This window comes from Corythoichthys intestinalis, chromosome 11 (genome assembly GCF_030265065.1).
Source record: "Corythoichthys intestinalis isolate RoL2023-P3 chromosome 11, ASM3026506v1, whole genome shotgun sequence".
In the NCBI taxonomy this organism is placed as follows: Eukaryota; Metazoa; Chordata; class Actinopteri; order Syngnathiformes; family Syngnathidae; genus Corythoichthys; species Corythoichthys intestinalis.
This window is the reverse complement of record NC_080405.1, coordinates 34,741,323-34,760,698: the sequence shown is the minus strand read 5'-3', so window position 1 is coordinate 34,760,698 and position 19,376 is coordinate 34,741,323. Positions and strand designations below refer to the sequence as shown.

General features: G+C 38.1%; 3 protein-coding genes and 1 long non-coding RNA gene across 4 annotated transcripts; 2 read left to right on the top strand and 2 right to left on the bottom strand.

Moving 5' to 3' along the window:
• Nucleotides 1–6,362: 6,362 nt before the first annotated feature.
• On the bottom strand, nt 6,363–8,396 carry foxi3b (forkhead box I3b). The gene is made up of 2 exons (XM_057850684.1): nt 7,639–8,396; nt 6,363–7,539 (listed from the first exon to the last, which is right to left on the bottom strand). Exons 1-2 carry the CDS (start codon nt 8,237–8,239, stop codon nt 6,962–6,964), a joined length of 1,179 nt encoding a protein of 392 aa, XP_057706667.1. The 5' UTR covers nt 8,240–8,396; the 3' UTR covers nt 6,363–6,961.
• Nucleotides 8,397–10,074: 1,678 nt separating this feature from the next.
• syce3 (synaptonemal complex central element protein 3) lies at nt 10,075–11,142 on the top strand. Its single transcript, XM_057851192.1, has 4 exons — nt 10,075–10,154; nt 10,286–10,382; nt 10,631–10,736; nt 10,838–11,142. Exons 2-4 carry the CDS (start codon nt 10,377–10,379, stop codon nt 10,978–10,980), a joined length of 255 nt encoding a protein of 84 aa, XP_057707175.1. The 5' UTR covers nt 10,075–10,154; nt 10,286–10,376; the 3' UTR covers nt 10,981–11,142.
• A 146-nt stretch (nt 11,143–11,288) lies between these two features.
• On the top strand, nt 11,289–13,362 carry LOC130924303 (uncharacterized). Its single transcript, XR_009064854.1, has 3 exons — nt 11,289–11,398; nt 12,200–12,332; nt 12,953–13,362. It is a non-coding gene; the product is annotated as an uncharacterized LOC130924303 (long non-coding RNA).
• Nucleotides 13,363–15,498: 2,136 nt separating this feature from the next.
• LOC130924301 (protein Wnt-8a-like) lies at nt 15,499–19,346 on the bottom strand. The gene is made up of 6 exons (XM_057850757.1): nt 19,285–19,346; nt 19,187–19,220; nt 18,982–19,111; nt 17,757–17,882; nt 16,663–16,805; nt 15,499–16,138 (listed from the first exon to the last, which is right to left on the bottom strand). The coding sequence occupies exons 1-6, from the start codon at nt 19,344–19,346 to the stop codon at nt 15,581–15,583; spliced, it is 1,053 nt and encodes a 350-aa protein (XP_057706740.1). The 3' UTR covers nt 15,499–15,580.
• Nucleotides 19,347–19,376: the final 30 nt, after the last annotated feature.

The following is a 19,376-nucleotide window of genomic DNA, read 5'->3' as shown; positions in this document are numbered from 1 at the left end:
AAAAAAGGTTGCTAAAAGTTGGTGGGGACAATTTGATCATCCTGAAAAGTTGCTAGTGTTATGTATGCAAATCTACGCCCTTGATTTCTAATAACAAATTTCCGTAAAAGAGAACAATTGTGGCTTATTAGCGCCTTTAAGTCTTTAAGGCTGATGTTCCGTTTAAGTCGTTATTGGCCAATCTTTATGCAGATACGTGTTCAACATCGCTCACATTCAGAAAATGCTTGGTTTTCCACCTATAAACTGCTCTCTGGTTTTCAAGTTGTTACACCTCAATCTGGGATAAAACTAGTCTTCACAGTTAAAACTCAAGTGTAAAACTAAGTGTAAACTTTAGAGGGTCAGAGGCATTCAAAATAATCATATCTGCATACTTTAAAGCATCAATAAAATAGGATTATTATGAATGAAAGCGAATAATACTGCCTGAACTATTTTCAATCTTCATTTAGAGATACTGTATTCCCGCTTCTCCTTTCCTCTCCCTCCCACTCTGCAATGCCCTCTTCATATCACCATGTATACAGCCTGTTGACATGGAAAATATTTTAGGGTGAAATAACAATGATTCATATATACACAGCCTCTCTCTGTGCCCCTGTTTGTCTTTAAACTTAACTTTTGCACAAATCGTGTATATAAGCCTTGCATAGGAAGGAGAGTCCATTTCTTGCCTTACTGTACAACGTCTGAGAGGGATGGATGTTATAAAGAGGATACAGCTTTTTTTTTTTTCCTTTTTTTTTTTTTAAACCCCGTCCGGAAAAGTTACTGGAATTCATCTTGACTGGAATATATTTGGGGATTAAAATGATTTGTCACGATATATGGATTGGACTTGTATAGCAGACTATGTCCTGAGTGTTGTTAATTTACATCAGATTTATGCAGTCAAATACAAGCTATGATTCACTTTTTCTGTTGACCTTTAAAGGACACATGAAAAGTTGTGGACTAAGGGCAAGGTATTGCCTGCTTTCATCACCTGTGAACGTGTGTCTGGAGTGTGTGTAGGTGTTTACCCATAACAGTAAGCTGGTAAATCCTGGACCCACTCCTGGAGCACTGAGCATGACCACATTTCTTCAGGCTTGACGTTCTCCCTTGCCGTTTACTAAACAGCCTTGATAGGGCATGGCTGTTTTAGTAATAACACGAGGTGCATGTGTGTGTTTTGGGTTGGTTTTTTACCAGGACATTTAGCACCTAATTTCAGATAGCATTGAAATGGAAAAAAAAAAAAAAAGAGAACTTTCCTCACATTAATTTCAAATGACTCATTAAACTTTCTGGGCTAAGACATTTTACCACTTTTATCATTTTTATGCTCCTGGAACGCAAGCCTGTCCTGCAAATGCTTTCTTTTTGCTGTGCAGTGTTGAGATAATTGCACCCCTCTTAGTTTATGATATAAACATCTCGCAATACGCACACACATACAAACAAGACTTGTGTGGGCGAATTCCGTTAGTTCGACAGGTGTGTGTGTGGGACTGCCACGAGCCAGGCAGCAGGTGGAACAGAGGATTTATTAGATTTTAATCGCATTACTGGATTGAGCAATAATTCTACTGCCAAAGGCAAGGAAGATGTGTGTGATGGATGTTCCTTGGGATATCCCTGAAATTTCAATCATTTATTTCCAAGACAATTAGATTGGATTTGAATACTAATTTCAATGTATGTTTGACATGTTTTCGGGCAACATATTATTTAGTTGAAGGAATTCCCATATTTATGAATGAGTGAATGAACGTTAATAAAGGCAACTTGACACCCAATTTTTTCAAGGAAGTAATTTTTTTCACCTTGTAATTCACATCCGTGGTATGATTAACAGCTTTGTTTCATTAAAGGTTTCAAACGAGATGTGCTGATAATGAAATTTCACAGTTAAATATTCATGATCCCCAATCGTTTACAGTACAAAAGGGTTATGTGGAAAAAAACAGTTGGGATGAAAACCGATTTAACTTGGAAAGGGGAGAAACATGTTAAGACAGTGTAACCTTTTGATATTTAGCACACGTCTGTTAATGTCTCTTCTTTTCACCTCTCATTTTCAAAATTCCCCCGCACTGTGTAGCTTCCAGGTGAAGAAGACCAATTTGCATATGAATTTGGCTCAATCACCATCTGCCTTCTAAATGACTGCAAGTGGCCACTTTTTTTTCATAATTGAAGTTAAATTATTATTTTTTAAATTTGTTTTTCAGACACGTCATATCTGTCATATCTGACATCAACACATAATAGATATTCTTATCTTCTCACCTTCAAATGACACACACAATACTTAGTCTTTTATGCCCGGTTGTTGAATTCTGCCTTTCCAGATTTTTTTTCACCGCCCGTCTTCTGTCTTTTACCCTTTGTTCGTTGTTTCTTTTTCATTTTGTGTTTAGTGTAAATGGATGTCATGCTGCCTGTGTTTCAGGGTAAATAGAGCCCCCGGGCTGAAATTCATCAATGGGTAAATTATTGGACATTTACATATTTATGCTCAGGACTGCTAGAGAAAGGTCTACAACAGTACCAGTGCATGGATTTTACAAGAGTACATAAATGAATCACAAGTTTAAAGTAAATTTGAATTGTTTTAGCTCTATTATAATTGTTGTAAATTGTTGCCAATGTCATTTATTTGAAATATTCATGGGTGACACAAATTGAATCAATTGACGATAAAAAGAAAACTCCCATTCTAGGTTTTTTTAATAATTTATTTGTAATTTACTGGAGTTCATAAGTATTTGCCTGAGAAAAGCAGTGCTAATATTTAGCGCAGAAGCCTGTGTTTGCAATTACAGAGATCAGACGCTTTCTGTAGTTCTTCACCTGGTTTTCACATAGAGGAACAGAGATTTTGGCCCATTCCTCCACACAAATCTTCTCTAGATCTGTCTAGTTTCGGGGCTGTCATTGAGAAACAAAGTTTCAGCTCCATCCAAAGATTTTCTATTGGATTGAGGTATGGAGACCGACGAAGCCACTCCAGATACCTTTTACGCAGCCACTCCTTGGTTAGCTTGGCTGTGTGCTTCAGATCATTGTCATGTTGGAATTTCGAGCCACGACTCATCTTCAAGTCTCTGACTAAGGGAAGGAGGCTCAAAATCTGATGATAGATTTTACTATTCGTCCTCTGCTTAATACAGTACAGTTGCCCCTTTCCCTATACCGAAAAGCAGCCCCAAAGCATGATGTTTCCACCCCCATACTTCACAGTGTGAATTGTGTTTTTGGGATTGTACTCATCCTTCTTTTCCTCCACACACGACGAGTAAGGTTTGCACAAAAAACATCTACCTTGGTCTCATCTGATCACATGACTTTCTCCCATGACTCCTTTGCATCATTGAGATGGTCCCTGGCAAACTTCAGACGAGCCTACAAGTGATCCTCTGATTTAAATACATGTAGGCTCTAATAAACCACCATTGTTCTCTTGTACTAAAATATGTTGTTAGAAACACATAAAATGTTAAATCAATGGCAATATTTTATAATATTTAGTCCATATTTTGACCGTTAGTTGGCGCCATGGTTTGCGGGCTCGCAGTGATGACGTAATTGGCATCTTTCCGAATGTGTAGCGTGTTCAACAATTGCTTATTGCTGCCTAAACTCGCGAAGTAAAATGCCACAATGTGCTACTTTTGGATGCAATTTCCAGTCAAATGGAAAAAAGGGGAGTGAAGTGAGTGGTCAAGGTGGAATTATTACTTTTAGTGAATAAATGTGCATAAGTGGAAGCTTCTCCCCTTTTTGGTCCCTGTATGCATGCATCCTACCCACCACGCGTTACAACTGGCGCCCGAACATTTTTCCAAGTAAAGGTCCCATCGCGTCTGCAATAATGGTTTTGGAGCTGTCCATTTATTTTTATACGTCGGTCCCACAGTGGCTTTTTGGATCAGTCTATTTTGTGGAATCGATGGCCTAATCGCGGCTGCGATATTGCCATGGGATCGGTCTAATTCCTGGATATTCGAGTGAGTAAAAATGCGGATTTGGATTAGTATTGCTATCTTTTTTTGTTGACTATTCTTCGTGGGAGTTTTCCCCAAATCATACTAAATAATTAAAGCACTATGGCACGCTACAGTGACGACAGTGACTCTGACGTGGACCTTACAACATTGTTGGAGTTCGTCAGGGAATGCGTGTTTGCGTACTGCTGAGCTCCCTAGTGAAGAGTGGTCAAGGTGGAAATATTATTTTTTGTGAATAAATGTGCATAAGTGGAAGCTTCTCCCCTTTCTGGTACTTTTATACACGTATCCTAGCTACCACGCGTTACAATGTACAAGACCTGGAATACACAAGGTGTGCTCTTTGGCCTGTACTGTATGTAAAGCACACGGCAGCTCTGGATGCTAACAATCTACATAATTATATTGGGAAAATGTTTGAAAATGCAATATGCTTACATTGAATATCTGCTAATAAAACCGGAGTTCCCGAATCCCAACAGCATGCACTCTCGTTCCCAACCGGAGTTACCACCAGGACTCTCTCGCATCACCAGTTTTGCCCAACTTTTGTCTTATCAGGTATTTGCTGCACGCATTTTTCCCTGAAACTCGTCTTGTGAACAACTGACAGTGCTGTCCTGCTCTTCACTTTTCAGATCTGGTTCAAATAGGAAGGGTAGAACTGACTACATGTTGGGAAAGCTAACGAGTGACAAGCTGGAATTTCGGCATTCGGGGCCAGTGATGTCACGCACTGCGACATAACAAGAATGGCGACCTATCACTTAAAATAATTTTACAAACTTTATTAGAACAAAAACATTAAGAGGGGTTTTAATATCAAATTATTATAACTCATACTAACATTTATGTTTTAGGAATTACTTGTCTTAAAAATAGAGGATCCCTTTCACATTTACTGGCCTCAACAGGGGAACCTTCTGAGCAATGCATGATTTTAAACCATTGCACCGTAGTGTGCTACTGACAGTAGCCTGTGCAACTGTGCATCCAGCTGTCTTCAGGTCATTGACCAACTCCTGCCATGTAGTTCTTGGCTGAGCCTTCACTTTTCTTATCATGAGTGATGCCCCACGAGGAGAGATTTTACATGGATTGCCAGTCCGAAGTAGATTATCAGTCATGTTCAGCCTTTTCCATTTTCTATCAATTACTGCAACTATTGATTTATTCTCACCAAGCTGCTTTCCAATTGTCCCATAGCCTTTTCCAGCTTTGTGGAACTCAACATTTTTTTCTCTTGTGTCTTTCGTAAGCTCTCTGGTCTTGCCCATGGTAGCAGTTGGATTATGACTGACTGTGGGGTGCACAGGTGACTATAATGAGCTCAAACGGGGTGGGATACTCATGAAATAAAGGTAGACTTTTTTTTTCCTAAGGTACACTGACAACTCTTCGAGTGTCATATTTATTGCTGATTGTCAGGGGGAAAAATACTTATGAACCCCAGTAAATTACAAAGAAATTATTTTTTTTAAAAAAAAATCATACAATGTCATTTTGGGATTAAAAAAAAAAAAAAGTCTCTATGAATGGAAATGCATCTATGATTGAAATTTATGACTTCTATCTATTTTCTTAGTGGTTGAACTTGCAAAATCACAACGGGTGCAAATACTTCTCCTTATTAGCAGTAGCAGTAGTATTTGTTTTATTTTATTTTTATTATTATTATTTTTTTATTATATTCGTGATTAAATGAGTTTTTTATGTATAATTTTATTTCCTATTTCGATTGTCTTTGTTTTAACGTTCTATTGATTTTAAAGTGATTTTTATGATCTTCATGTGATGTAAAGCACTTTGAATTGCCTTGTGTTGAATTGTGCTATATAAATAAATTTGTCTTTCCTTGCCTTGCTGTGTATATAAAATATTATCATTAAAATTAATAGATTAATTCTAGTACTTTCAGCTGATGCTGGTGACATTTAAGATGATCCAGCAATCAAATTGTGCTGTCGGGAATCAGTTCCTACTTCAGCATTGTTGACACATGTGACAGTTATTCTCAAACAATGAATCAAGCTTCATCGAGTCAGCAGTATACACAGTTTACATAGGCACTGTCACAGTGTTTAGTTTTGTGGTTAGGGGAGGGAGACAGCATGGGAATAAGGATTTTTATCATTTCAGTGAATCTGTTGAACAATTTATCACACAAAGATCATGTTTCAACGACCAGAGGTTCCTACTGAGCTGGCTATCGCTGACCCTCGGAGAGATGTTTTCGATCCCTTTCTACTTACGTTGAATTCATTTCAGTTCTGTTGATGTTTATTTGGGTTTTCATAACTCAAAGTTGAAACAAAAACTGTTTATTTACTTGTAAAAAACACAAACAAGTTGCAAATGCAGCTGTCAAAAGTTTTTTATTCATATCAAAAAGGCAACATCACAATTATCTTATATTACGACTACATTATCAGGAGAAATACCAACCAAATATTATAAAGGATTAAGATAAAAAGACACATGGACATATTTACAAGAACAACAAGAAGTTCATCATTTAGGAGATAACAAATCAAAATAATGGTTCACATGAAAATAATGTGTAGACAAAAGTATAATTTAACCGCTCATCTACAAACTGCTGCCTGGACGTTGTATTTGTGTGATACCATCAAAGAATCACAGATAGTAGAGTGGAACACACTGACGTCAGCAGATCAGATCTCAGATCAGTTCAGAATGAGTCAGCTCTGATAGAAACTAGCTTTGGTAGGAATAAAGCTGACACTAGATTTGGAAGTTTCAGACAGTTTCAGCCTTTTGCTGCTGACTCAGCTGTTTCTGTGGGAATCTAAGGTGTTTTATACTGCTGTCACACGCTTTTGTGATTTCAACCGTCTCTGTCAGCGCAAACATGCTTAGGGTGTGTGTTCCCTTCTAAAGATGACAAGTATACTGCAAATGAAAACTAGTCTTGTCAATACATTAATTTGAATAAATTTTAGTTAAACTTCAGTGCCCTCGCGGTGATAGACGATTCCTGACGAGCTCAGGGTGGGGTAGAAGTGTCCACTGGATGCATTGTACTGGCTGAGGATGGGGCTGGGGTACCCGAGCGAAGAGTGGGTGGGTGAAGAAGAAAGCACAGGGGGAGCTTGCACCTGTGGAAGCCACTCTCGGCCAGCAGAGTTTGGGGAGTAGCTGCTAAAACTTGTAGGTTGCGGAAGCCTGTGTGGCCCATCCATGGGAAGGTTGACCTGCAGGGCTCTCCCCAATCCATCGCCTCCCACATCAGTAGTTGAGCCAGCTGACACTCCCGACATTTCAGACAGGAAGCTGCTCAGACAAGGTGTAGCGCCAGATGACGACGGTGAAGGGATTCTGTCCGGGGTCTGGGAGATGTTTAGGGAAGAGTTGGCAGAGTGTTTGGGGCTGTCCCTCTCACTCTCACCTGACTCAGGGCCCCCTGAACTACCATCAACACCAGAGAGGGAATCGGACTTTCTCTTCCTTTTGCGGCGGAAGTTCCCATTGTCAAACATCTTTTCACAGTTTGGGTCAAGCGTCCAGTAGTTTCCCTTGCCTGTTAAGTGAGATTTAGGAAAAATGTAAACAATATATGAGGTACAATTCAATTTGGTTGAGAAAGTGATAAATTAAAGTGTTATTGTCATTATATTACCTGGGTCATCTTCATCCCTTGGTACTTTTTTGAAGCAGTCATTTAGCGACAGGTTGTGTCTGATGGAATTCTGCCATCCTGCTTTACTCTTGTTGTAGAAAGGGAAGTTGTCTGCAACGTACTGATATATCTGACTCAAGGTCAACCGCCTGTCAGGTGCCCCGTGAATAGCCATGGCGATGAGAGCCGAGTAAGAATAAGGCGGCCTGACCAACTTCATCAGGTCCTCCTGTGATGGGAGCGAGAACCAGCTCAATTCACCCCCTGGGCCTCCTGCTCCAGTTGGACCCAGGTAAGGCCGTTGCATGCCATAGTGCTGTGGGACGAAGGGAGGGCCTGGGTTCCCAGGCGGACCGTTGGTAGTCAAGTATGAGGGTGTGTTGAGCCCAGAGCCGTTGAACCAAAGGTAAGGGTTTGGAGATGTGGTGCTGTAGTCACCTAGCTCATAAGAGGTAGGTGTGGTGCGTTGAGGACTTGGCAAGGATGGCGGAGGGTAGTAACAATCACTGTAGAGACTGAGTTCAGGGGGCTCCTGGCCAAGGCTCGGGAATTGAGGCCCACAACGTGGCGGAGACTGTTCCTGGGCCTCAAATGCAGACATTGTCAAAGCAGTGTTTCTTCTTACCTTGAAGAGAGCTTCTTTGACTTTCAGTGTTCTTAAGTTCCGTATGAAAATATTTTTGAAGTTCTTTCGATTCAAGCTGTCGAAGGTAGTAAGTTGATCCAAATGGTGTTATCTGTACTCTTTGCTTGTCGGCTTTGCCCTTGGTTTATGTTGAAATGTCACCTGTCTTACCTGCCTTATCTGTGTCCTTGGAAACGCCCCTTCTGTCATTTGATTGGCTCTGTCCTTAGGTGAGCAGCCTTTTCGGGGGGGATTGTTCATTTGCTCCAGGCAGTTTTTTTCAACCTCATTTTCTTAAAACTTAAACTGTGGCATATTTATTAGTTTCAGTGTACACATTACTTTTATTATTTTATAAATGAGTATTTTTGGAACGCTTACTAAATTTAATTTCAGCATGATCGTTTTAATAAAAACAAGGCAAATGTAACGTTAGATAATATTTATATTCATTATTAGTATTTTCACTCAATATGGATATAGTGTTATCTATTGTGGGTCTTTTCAACCCATTAATCTTTACAAGGCAAGGCAAGGCAATTTCATTTATATAGCACAATTCAACACAAGGCAATTCAAAGTGCTTTACATCACATGAAGATCATAAAAATCACATTTAAATCAATACAATGTAAAAACCAAGACAATCAAAATAGGAAATAAAATTATACATAAAAATCGCATTTAACCCAAATAGAATAAAAATAAACAAATAAAAATAAAACAAAAACTACTACTACTACTAATAATAATTTAAATCAGCAATGGAAATAAGCACAAGAGGAATAGAAAGCAAGTAGATTGAAATATATAGACAGTTATAGATATGCAGTGCTAAACAAAAGTGTTTTTAGCCCTGATTTAAAGGAGCTAACAGTTTGAGCATACTTCAGACGTTCAGGTAACTTGTTCCAGAGGTGAGAAGCATAATAACTAAATGCTGCCTCACCCTGCTTGGTTCTTGTTCTTGGAACATGCAGGAGACCGGTTCCAGACGACCTTAGGGGTCTAGATATCTCATTGGAATCTAACAAATCAAGCATGTATTTTGGTCCAAGGCCATTAAGTGTTTTGTAGATGAGCAGTAGTATTTTATAGTCTATCCTTTGACTCACTGGAAGCCAGTGTAGCGATTTCAAAACCAGTGTAATGTGGTCCAGCTTCCTCGTATTTGTGAGGACTCAAATTTTGGCTGCAGCATTCTGTACTAGCTGCAGCTTCCTGACTGATTTTTTTATCAAGACCCATAAATATAGTCCAATCTGCTGAAAATCAATGCATGCATAAGTTTTTCCATGTCTTGTTGAGTCAGAAGCCACTTAATTCTGGCTATATTTTTAGGTGGTAATAAGCAGATTTAGTGACGGACTTTAGATGGCTGTCAAATTTTAGGCCTGAGTCAGTAATTACGCCAAGGTTTCTGACTTCTGACAAAGAGGACATGGTTTTGTTTTCTTTTCTCAGAAAATCAGTACAATCAATTTGATTGTAAAAAAAAAAATCATTAAGAGTTAAAGTGTTACTGCACCTTGTGTTTCATTTTTTCCATTTAATGTGAATAGAAAATTCAATTCCTTTATAATAGTATTCAAAATGGCCCGTTTGATATTGGTTCATTCTTATAATTAGGAAAATATTTAAATTGTTGTTTTGTGTATTGCATAAATATATTATTTTAAATACAATGCATTTAGATTTTTCCTGTGCATTGTTCACAAATTCTCTTAGTTTTTTCATGTGATTAAGTGTGATTTTTTTTTTTCTTAAACTACTGTATTATATTTTATAAGTATTTATCAAACTCCCTTCCATACATTTAAATTTAAACTGATTAGAACATAAGGGCACTCCGATTCCAATTTTTCGGGTCTAAGCTGCTGAACACGACAGGGTAACATAAATAAATAAATAAATAAATGAATAAATAAATAAATAAATAAATAAAAATAATCCAATAAAGTGTGTGTGTGTGTGTGTGTGTGTGTGTGTGTGTATTTGAACTTATTCTTTTTGAATAAACAGGTCCTGAAACAAGTTCATGTGCCCACTGGAGCTAGCTAGAGGAACACTAGCTGCCTACTAGGAAAGTCGGGTACACGACCCAAAACACCTAATGAACGTAAGTAATGAAATATTTATTCCTTCCCCACCTTTCACGATACCGTAATTATTATTAATAAATGAATTGTGGTTCAGTTATTCTTCTTTTTTTGGTAAAGAAAGAGTCAAAAGCCAAGGATATTGGTAAAGCTAACGTAAGCTAGCATCTTAAACCAGAGGCTAATGGCGTTCGCGTCTTCGTTCAAAATCACTAAAAAAACGTCTAGTTTTCAGACTATAGCGTGGACATTCGGGTTTGTTCTGCAGATGCCTGACACTCCATTCCCTTCTCATCCGCAAAACGGTGCTGAAGACTCGTTGGAACAAAACGAGCATTTGGAGAGAATGATAGATGAAATGGAGAACATTGCTGGTAAGAAACCTTTTTGACTTAGTTACGTTAAATTCTATGACGAATTGCGATGTGCTGGTTAAAGTACTGTGCGACTCAAGTTCAGCTGTGTCCACATGCAGTGCGGTTGACTTGGATGGCGTATGACATGGCTGCCCTGAGGACCAACCCGGAACTGTGGGGGTCCTTGCAGCAACTGAAGGAGGCTCGTCACCAATGCTCGTTGGTCATATTGGGACCCACTGAAGAAACACGTCCGCAGTAACAATCTAGACACGCATGAAGTTTTACATCCAATGTCTATTTGCTCCAAGTTCAAGCTTAAATTCAAATATGTTCACTCAGTCATCAATACTGCATGTTTTGTTGTAATATTGTTTTGTTGTTTATACACTGCCATTCAGATATGTTCACAAAGACAAATAAAAGGATGTGTTCAGATTAAGAATAGAGTCTGCCTTTGTTTGCTCCCAACCATTAATCATAAATATATTTTATACTTTCAAATTTTGTGAAGTAGTGCCTATTGAATAATTTGTCATGTCCTTATTTATTTATTTTTCTCCACCAGATGAATAACACAGCGACAAGCCCTGAACAGTTCTCCTCAGCAGCCTACATTGATGTGGAATATATCTTAAAAGAGTTGGAATCGCTGTCTAATTGCATGGATCAACTATGTAGTATGTATCATTCTTTAAAATATCCATAATATGCTTCAAAGAATCGACCCAGACATAAATTCTGCCATTGGGATCAGGATGACATTGATGATCAATTGTCAGCTATGCAAATCACGAGATGTAACAGTTTGCCCTGAATCTGCAATGCGATAGCCAAACGCGGATTACAGGAGTCCAACTGCTATGCAAGTTAGCCCAGCTCAGAGGTGTCAGCGGTGCCGAGTTGCATTGTTGTACGTGACAGCTGTCATTTTGTAACCCGCTGGTGGGTTGGATAGTAACTGAAGGATTACTGAAGTCGCTTATCCATCAAGCAGGATGTTTTGACTTGTTCTTTGCCGAGGGGGACAGTTACAGTAATAAAAAGAATGTGCACCATCAATAAAAATATCTTTTCTCCTTAACAACTCAAATCCAAGAAACCTCAAGATTTGTTTAATCCTTAACGTTCTGGAATCCAACATGTTAATTTTTTTTTGTAGTAAGTATTGCTCTGTACTAGTGACATTTAGAGAGATCCAATTTTATAGTAAACAAACTTGTCATGAGAAAGAATACAAATTTGATACACAACTGTGTTCTTTGCTACTTAAAATTGTAATAGTAGTCTTTACAAGCTTGAGAGTTTTGATCGACACTAAAACACAGGTATTATTTTTATGACCCCCCCCCAAGTACGCATGCACTGTATTATGTTGAGTAAAAAGTGACATTAATAAATTATTTTTCGTAAACAACAAAGTTGTTAACTGCAAAACTGGATTATCTACCATTTTTTCTCCTGTCTTTTTTCACCTGCAGTGCAAACCCAGCTCAGGCAATGTGATCTGATCGCTTGTGTCGGCCACCCTGACAAGCTGGGACACCTGAACGTCCAGGAGGCACCTAAGCAGGCGCCGCAAGCTTCGCATGGAAACCATGAAAGAGAGCAGAGGTAATCATAGCATAAAATAGTACTATATTTGGTTAAAAAAAATAAAGTAACAGCCCTAAATCTGTAGTTTGTAACATTTTATTATTGTTCTCCTTGGTAGCTACTATGCATCATGGACACATTTTTTAAAAATGAAACAAACATGCACATTTAGCAGCTTGGTGTGAACGCAGGACAGAATCCTGCAGGGCGCTGCAGACCTTAGTGGTTTGGGTGTAGAGCGCCGATGTGTGCCTGTGGTGGGTAATCATCTCCTTTACCCTGGGGAATTTTAACAACACTTAAAGCGCCCATAAAAAGCTGACTTGGACCTAATGATGCAGCACTACACTCCTCTACAAGCATCAAACATTGCCTGTGGCATGCACACTTTTCAGTTTGCATTTAGTGAACGGCCAACGTTTTCTCCTCTAGATCATAGGTTCATGTTTTACGGTCTATCTTCGTGTTTTGGAGGCAGGAGCGAAAAGGAGTTGAGTTGCCTTGGTTACGAACCTCAAAGCTATAAGCTGGGCAAGGATTATAGCAGTGATAGCAGTAACCCAAGTTTGGAAGCCTCATGATGTAGCAACACATACATATGTTTCGATTTCAGTGTTTCTTTTTTTTTTTCTTTGCAGCTAGAGACGAAAGCGCAATGTAAGGAGATACAGGCAGCACTTTCTGCTTCATCCCCGCAATGCTTTTCCAATCCAGCTATAAAACTAAGACACTGATAATTGAAACTACTAGTAGTCTCATAAGTACTATTATTTTGAAAACACTGTCATCTGCTGTTCATTTTATAAAAATGTTTGGGTGTTGAAATTTAGCATTGCTACTGAGTAAGAATAGTTAATTTTCATACTTTGTTATGCGTTGGAATTCTGTATTCATTCTTTAGCAATGACAATAAACAGTAAAGTTCCAAAGCTTATTGCTATATTTTAGTCAGAGAACAATGTAGCAATAGAGAAATATTATTCATCCAATCAATTCACTGTTGCTTATCCTAGTAATATATTATTTCTGTATGGGCTATATTTGTACAATTTTCAAGAAGATCCATTGTCTTAAATTATAATAATGATTATAAAATAGATTTGCATATCATTTGATGGCATTTGCTAGTGAAAATGATGGGTAGTAATACCCATGCTTTTTATTGCAAATTGAGTACCTTTTATAGCACCCAAAAAGGGTAAGGGATTTATTAAAAAGAAAAATATGCATTGAGAAAGTCTTGCACTGACACCTTTTGGTCAAAGTTGGCAGTGTCCTTTTTTTGTTGTTGGTTAAAAGCAATTTAAAATGGGGAATTTTTGCAAAGCCTATTTTTATTGTTTTTTGTTTTTTAATTTATTTTTTAAAATTTTTTAATTTTTGTGTGTGTGTTTAGAAATTGAATTAATGAAGTTAATATTTTGGTCACATTTTGTATGTCATTAATTTTGTGCTTTGAATTTAATGTCCAAATTACAATAAATTGATATACTGACCAAACAGTCATATTAATGACCACATTCATTAATATCTTCTAAACAAGTATAACAATTGTGATTGTTTCCAACCTTAATCACACAACTTTTTAACGCGGAATTTATAAAATGACATGGCTAACCATCCCATATAAAGAAAATTAGGAGAGGGTTATCATAAAACTGTAGGTTGGCATAGATGACATTACTGGCTAACTAACTGTAAATTTAAGCCCTTATCCACTCCAGTGTTAACATAGCCTCAATCATGACTTGTTTCCCGGCACAGCGAGACTTGTGTCGTTGTATCTTGCACCTGGGTGATGGAGGTGGGCAGCAAGGAGGGGGAATGATCAATCACAGTGTGATCCACCCCCAAGACCCTCAGGTCTGTCTGGGTGAATACATGAGTGCTCCTAGGGGGGCTTTGTGAAGGCCTTCCCTCCCCTCCCCTCTTCTGTTTTACTCCACTGTTCTGATATTGAAACGTACTCCTAGTGTAAGACAGGATCTTGTCACAGTACCGTTAACATGGATTGCTGTATGTTAATAGAGCAAGTGCTTTAATTCGGAAATGTTCATCAAAATAAAAATATTTGACACAGACTTTCCATTTTGAAGTTTGTAACTCCGACTTGACTTGAATTGACAAAATTCAAGTGAAGAACAATAAGCAAAAAAGTGTTTCGGTCATAAGTTTCCCTTTTGGGGCCAATATGGAAGTAATCATGTGTAGCCAATGGAGATAAGAGATAAGGGGTCAACCGGGGAGGACCACCAGTGGGGCAAATCCTTCATTAGTACACAGCAGGACAGCATGGGAAATCCAGGACATCCCTGAGAGCAAACGGGCAAATGGAAATTATTATGGCATAAAAAGTCATATATGTAGATGTATACATATATTAGAACTTATTAGTATCTTTAGAAGAGAGGCTAACTTTTTCCAGTTTTATTAATTGTGAAGTTATACACTGTTGATGCTTCTTTCTTATCTCTAAAGAATGGCAAAAATGTTAAAAAGACTCCTTCCCCCTCTGCTCAAGGATGGACCCCCCGATGAAGGGAATTGCCTTGCCATCCTTCAGTTAACTGAGACAGTGGCAGATTTATGACGTATCCAGCTGAGTGGAAGATTTTCAGTCGATACAGGGGATAAAAAACATGCTAGTGACTCGTTACTTACCTTACATGTGAAATACGGTATTTGAAACCAAACTAATTTGTTTCTCCCACAGTGGAAATTGAGGACAAGCATCTCTTGGAGAAAGCAGGAAAAATGTTCACGGGCCTGTCAAAGAGGTCTGCCTTTCTTTTAAATTCAATGTATTGTATCCCCATTAACATACTTTAAATGTGAAATGTGACAAATAGACTGAGTTTGACATCCTCTCAGATTGTCAGGACAAATGTCTGTCTTGGTGGAAATACTAATTTGTCTTTCAAAGCCTTGGGAATCAATTCAATACACATTGGCATCAAAGTCATGGTGTATCAACACCTACATAGGTGTCATCTGCACCATGTTATCCCTGTAATCCTCTATTTAGTGTATTCACACCATTATAATTCTAATGTCCACCACTTCCCTTAGAGCTTGGAATAAAGTGCTCTGATTCCCAACTGAAACAAGTGTTATTCATTCAACATGAATAAATGATAACAAAATGCTTTGACCCAGAAAGCACAGTTGTTTATTTTAACGACAATATAAATAGACACATGAACACATCATAAAAGTGCAAACATTAACGACAATTCCAATTTGGCCTTCATTTAGAAGACCATGTTTTATTTGGGTCCACGATATCTACGTCTGGGGCCGTGACCTTCAGTCGCGTCCCTCCTGGCGCAGACGTGTTTCACTGTGACTTCTGAACAGTCGTCACAGTTTACCTTGCAGCACCATTGGAACTTACAATTGCAACTTGCAACCACCTCTTTCTGCCTCTCCTCCACCCTCAGGCCGCACTCATGGCAGAGTCTGCGGCAACTTCTCCTCTCCCACTGTGTCAGACCCTCACCATGCTGCATGCACTCTCGGCCCTCTGTGCCGTACAGACCTAGACTGATGTTTTTCTTGCAGTAGTCAGGAGAATCCTCCAGGTAGATGAGCTCAGTCTGGGTAATGCTGCCGAAGACGTCTGCAATGCCCCCTCGGCTCTCCGCGCTGTTGCCAGCCCTTTTGCGCTTCTTGTCGATGTCCAGTTTTTGGGCTTGATGGTGCTTGGCCTTTAAATAATCTCCTATTTCTCTAAAGTCGGACAACTGTGCCCAACACGTTTGGACGGTGCAACTCTCAGACATGCCATGACATCTGCAGATGCGCTTCATGGTCGCTTTCACGGCCTGTTGGGATATAAACATTTTACAGTTTATTCTCCCTATACTGCCCTGCCAAGTGCACTGACTGTATTTCCTACACTGTGGCATTGTGACATTGAATAGGGTATCCGCAGGGTCTGAACGAGTAAAATAAATTGATAAAAGTCTTAAATCCAATAATCTGAATTTAAGGCATTAAAATGTCTAAAATTCTCCTAAAATCTCATAAAAGGTCTAAAATACAATTTTGACAGGTCTTAATAATCGATTGACATTACTTAACTACTACTACTACTAGTAGTACTCGTACTTCGTGCTCATTTGTGTCACAGTGTGAAAGAACTGGGAATAAATTCATATACTTTGCAAGCAATTCCAGGCTTCCAGTTTTCCTTCAAATCTTTGGTATATTTTTTTTGTGCCAATTTCGATGTGTAATGGGTGTTAAATTTTATTCATTATGGTGATTGATTGTTTAGTGTGCTATTGAGTTATCTAATCTATTCTACCTCCTCATCCAACCATCCATCATGTGTAAGTATGCTTACAAGACGCCCAACTTCATTGTTGTGCAAGTTGACAGCAGCTCTTGAGTCCTGACCAGTCTCCTGCGCATCCACATACTCTTTGGAAATTCTCTCCCCAAAATCCACGTTATCACTGCAGCCACCCCACAACCAGCCTTGACCACCTATAGAACAAACACAGCTGAAGTATAGGCTTTTTTTTTTTTTTTTTTTTTTTTTTAAACCACAATAATCGTACAGCTATATACAGTGGCACGCAAAAGTTCGCCCAAACTTTTTTTTTTTTTTTTTTTTTTTTTACGCCATTGTAATTATAACATCTAGTACTGCAATCGATTAACTCCATTAATTCAATTAAAAAAAAGCTTCTGATCAGTTTTTGCTGCTTCGAGTATTCGTTTAATTAGAGTGGCATTGTAATGGTTAATTTTGTTTGCATTTAGTTTTATTGAGTTGGGTGGATACCCTGCTTTCTAGTGGCACCAGTGAATATTAGATAACTCATTTAACAGGGCTGAATCCAGCTGCTCTCTGTTAAGACCAACACACGTTTTTTGTTACAGCTAATGTTTTTTTTTAAATGCATTAGTAATTAAGTTAATTGGTACATTTAGCTATTTTTTGTGAGAATATGTTTGAACGATTTGTTGAGAGCGTTGTCAAATAAAGTTAGCATTTTATAGCATTCAAGCTAAACTTTTGCTATGCAAGTTTGCCAATTGTTGTTTTGTTGTACTTAGATCCTCATTTATTTATTTTTTTAATACAATTTGATTGTAAGCTGAGGTATTTTAATTTATTTTTATCTTTTTTTTAAATACAATTTGAGGGTAGGCTGAGGTATTTTAATTTATTTTTAAATGAAAGTGCAATTCTGCATTGTTTGAAGCAACACTCAGGAATTTTATCTTGAAAGTGCAATCATTAGTAAGCCTTTGTTTTACATCCCTAAGATGTATTCAGCAATGCATTAAATGTTCCTAATCCGATTACTTGATTATTCGAGCTAACTAGTTGATATATCAATGGACTACTAAAATAATTGATAGCTGCGGCCCTAATAACATCACACGAATTGCAGAAATATAATGTAGAATTTTTAAATGAAGTCTTACCAATTTTGCCATTCCTTGAGACATCACAGCCACAGTTGTCAAGGTCTCCCATACTACAGTTCCTGGTCAGAATGTACATGACTCCTGCAGCACTGATGGCATGGACAAATGATGTCTCTCTGGTGGCTGCAAAAACATCATACATATGAATTCTCATACAGTACAATATATATGGCGGAAAACACTCAGGTGACTTGAAGTTCTGCTGTGAGACCCCCAATTTGGCAAAATTTCAAAATTGTCCTATATGCATGTGTGATACATCCTCTGAAAGCTTAAAATCTCAATTTTCTGGCGGAAGAAAAATTATGAACAGGAGAGCGTTTAAAAAAATTTTTTTTTTTTTTATAAAGCATCAAAATCATATCTGGAGGCGAGAGCACAAGAGAGCATAATTAAAGACGCCGTGATTTTAACGAGATATTATCACACACTTACTTCTTTTCGATCCAAAAAACTCCATGTATCACTGAGTGTCAAGACACAGCTGTGAATGGCCACAGCCGGATTTTGAGGGGATTTTATGGGTGAAACATGGTAATATAACAAGGGTCGTGATGCAGAAATCGCAGACATCAATGAGTGTCGAGATTTTCTTTTTCATATATTTACCCTGTAAAAGGATTTTTTCCCCAATTTTTCTTTGTTTGGATCAATTATCATCTAAAATACAGTATTGGGAGAAATGTGTCAGTAAAAAAAAAAAAAAAAAAAAAAAAATACAATAAAGCGATAGTTATGAGGTAGATATTCGTGACTTATTTACAGACACTATTTTTTTCATTGTGTCGTAATTTGTTTAAAAGTTAATATGTGAGTGAATAATTTTTTAAAGTCGTTTTTTGTTTTTAAAGTAAATGTTAGACATCAATTAATGATTCTAAGCTAAAAATCGACAGGCATTTGGAATAATAAATATACGACGTCTGTAAACGGGGGTCTCCAGGGTAAAACGGACAAATTAAAAATAGTTGGGCTTACTGCGCCATGAATCTGCTATGGCAGCATAAAGACATATCGTTCTATCAAAGACAACAGTTCTTTTGGCTTAAAATACAGCAGTTTATTTTAAAGAGGGGTGCAAAAGCAGAAACTGCTTTTTTAGCCTTGTCTTTGTTTTCCACCATATATTTAAAAGCCAAACGTTTTGTCAAAGTTGCACTTCATACTTGTGCTTTTCATGCAGATATGTGTCCCCTCCATAATTACAAGTGTTTTTACCAACCACGTTTCAGTCCTTTGAGCTGGACAGCGCTTTCCGGGCAGTTCCATTTGTCCCACGTAAACTGGTGTTTGCATTCGTCGATGCCAATCTGTGTGCCAACTTGCACGCTTCTGGCGTAGGTAAGATAACCCTGCAAAAATTCAAAACAATTCGTTTATTATTTGACTTAAATTATATAAGCATTCCCCATGTAACTGTCGTTTACCTTAGATCCAGTCATTAAAAAGTTACCAGCGATCCTGAGAAGAAGATAATATTATGCCAGCACTTACAACATAGACTAAAAACGTGCGTTTTGCTTACCAAGCTTGTCCTGGACAAAATCTGCACAGAAAAGCCAATAGGAGCCACAGAACGTGTATCATTTTGCCTTATTGTCGACCTGCAAACTCATT

Excerpts from the sequence above, each read along its gene's own strand:
- syce3 (XM_057851192.1), top strand. Across the intron at positions 10,737-10,837 it reads TGAAATGGAGAACATTGCTG|TGCGGTTGACTTGGATGGCG; the intron begins GTAAGAAACCTT and ends GTCCACATGCAG.
- LOC130924301 (XM_057850757.1), bottom strand. The coding sequence starts at position 19,346 with ATGATACACGTTCTGTGGCTCCTATTGGCTTTTCTGTGCAGATTTTGT. Across the intron at positions 19,112-19,186 it reads TTTTAATGACTGGATCTAAG|GGTTATCTTACCTACGCCAG; the intron begins GTAAACGACAGT and ends GAATTTTTGCAG. Across the intron at positions 17,883-18,981 it reads GCTCAAAGGACTGAAACGTG|CCACCAGAGAGACATCATTT; the intron begins GTTGGTAAAAAC and ends ATGTTTTTGCAG.
- foxi3b (XM_057850684.1), bottom strand. The coding sequence starts at position 8,239 with ATGTCTGCATTTGAGGCCCAGGAACAGTCTCCGCCACGTTGTGGGCCT. Across the intron at positions 7,540-7,638 it reads AAGGGATGAAGATGACCCAG|GCAAGGGAAACTACTGGACG; the intron begins GTAATATAATGA and ends CTCACTTAACAG.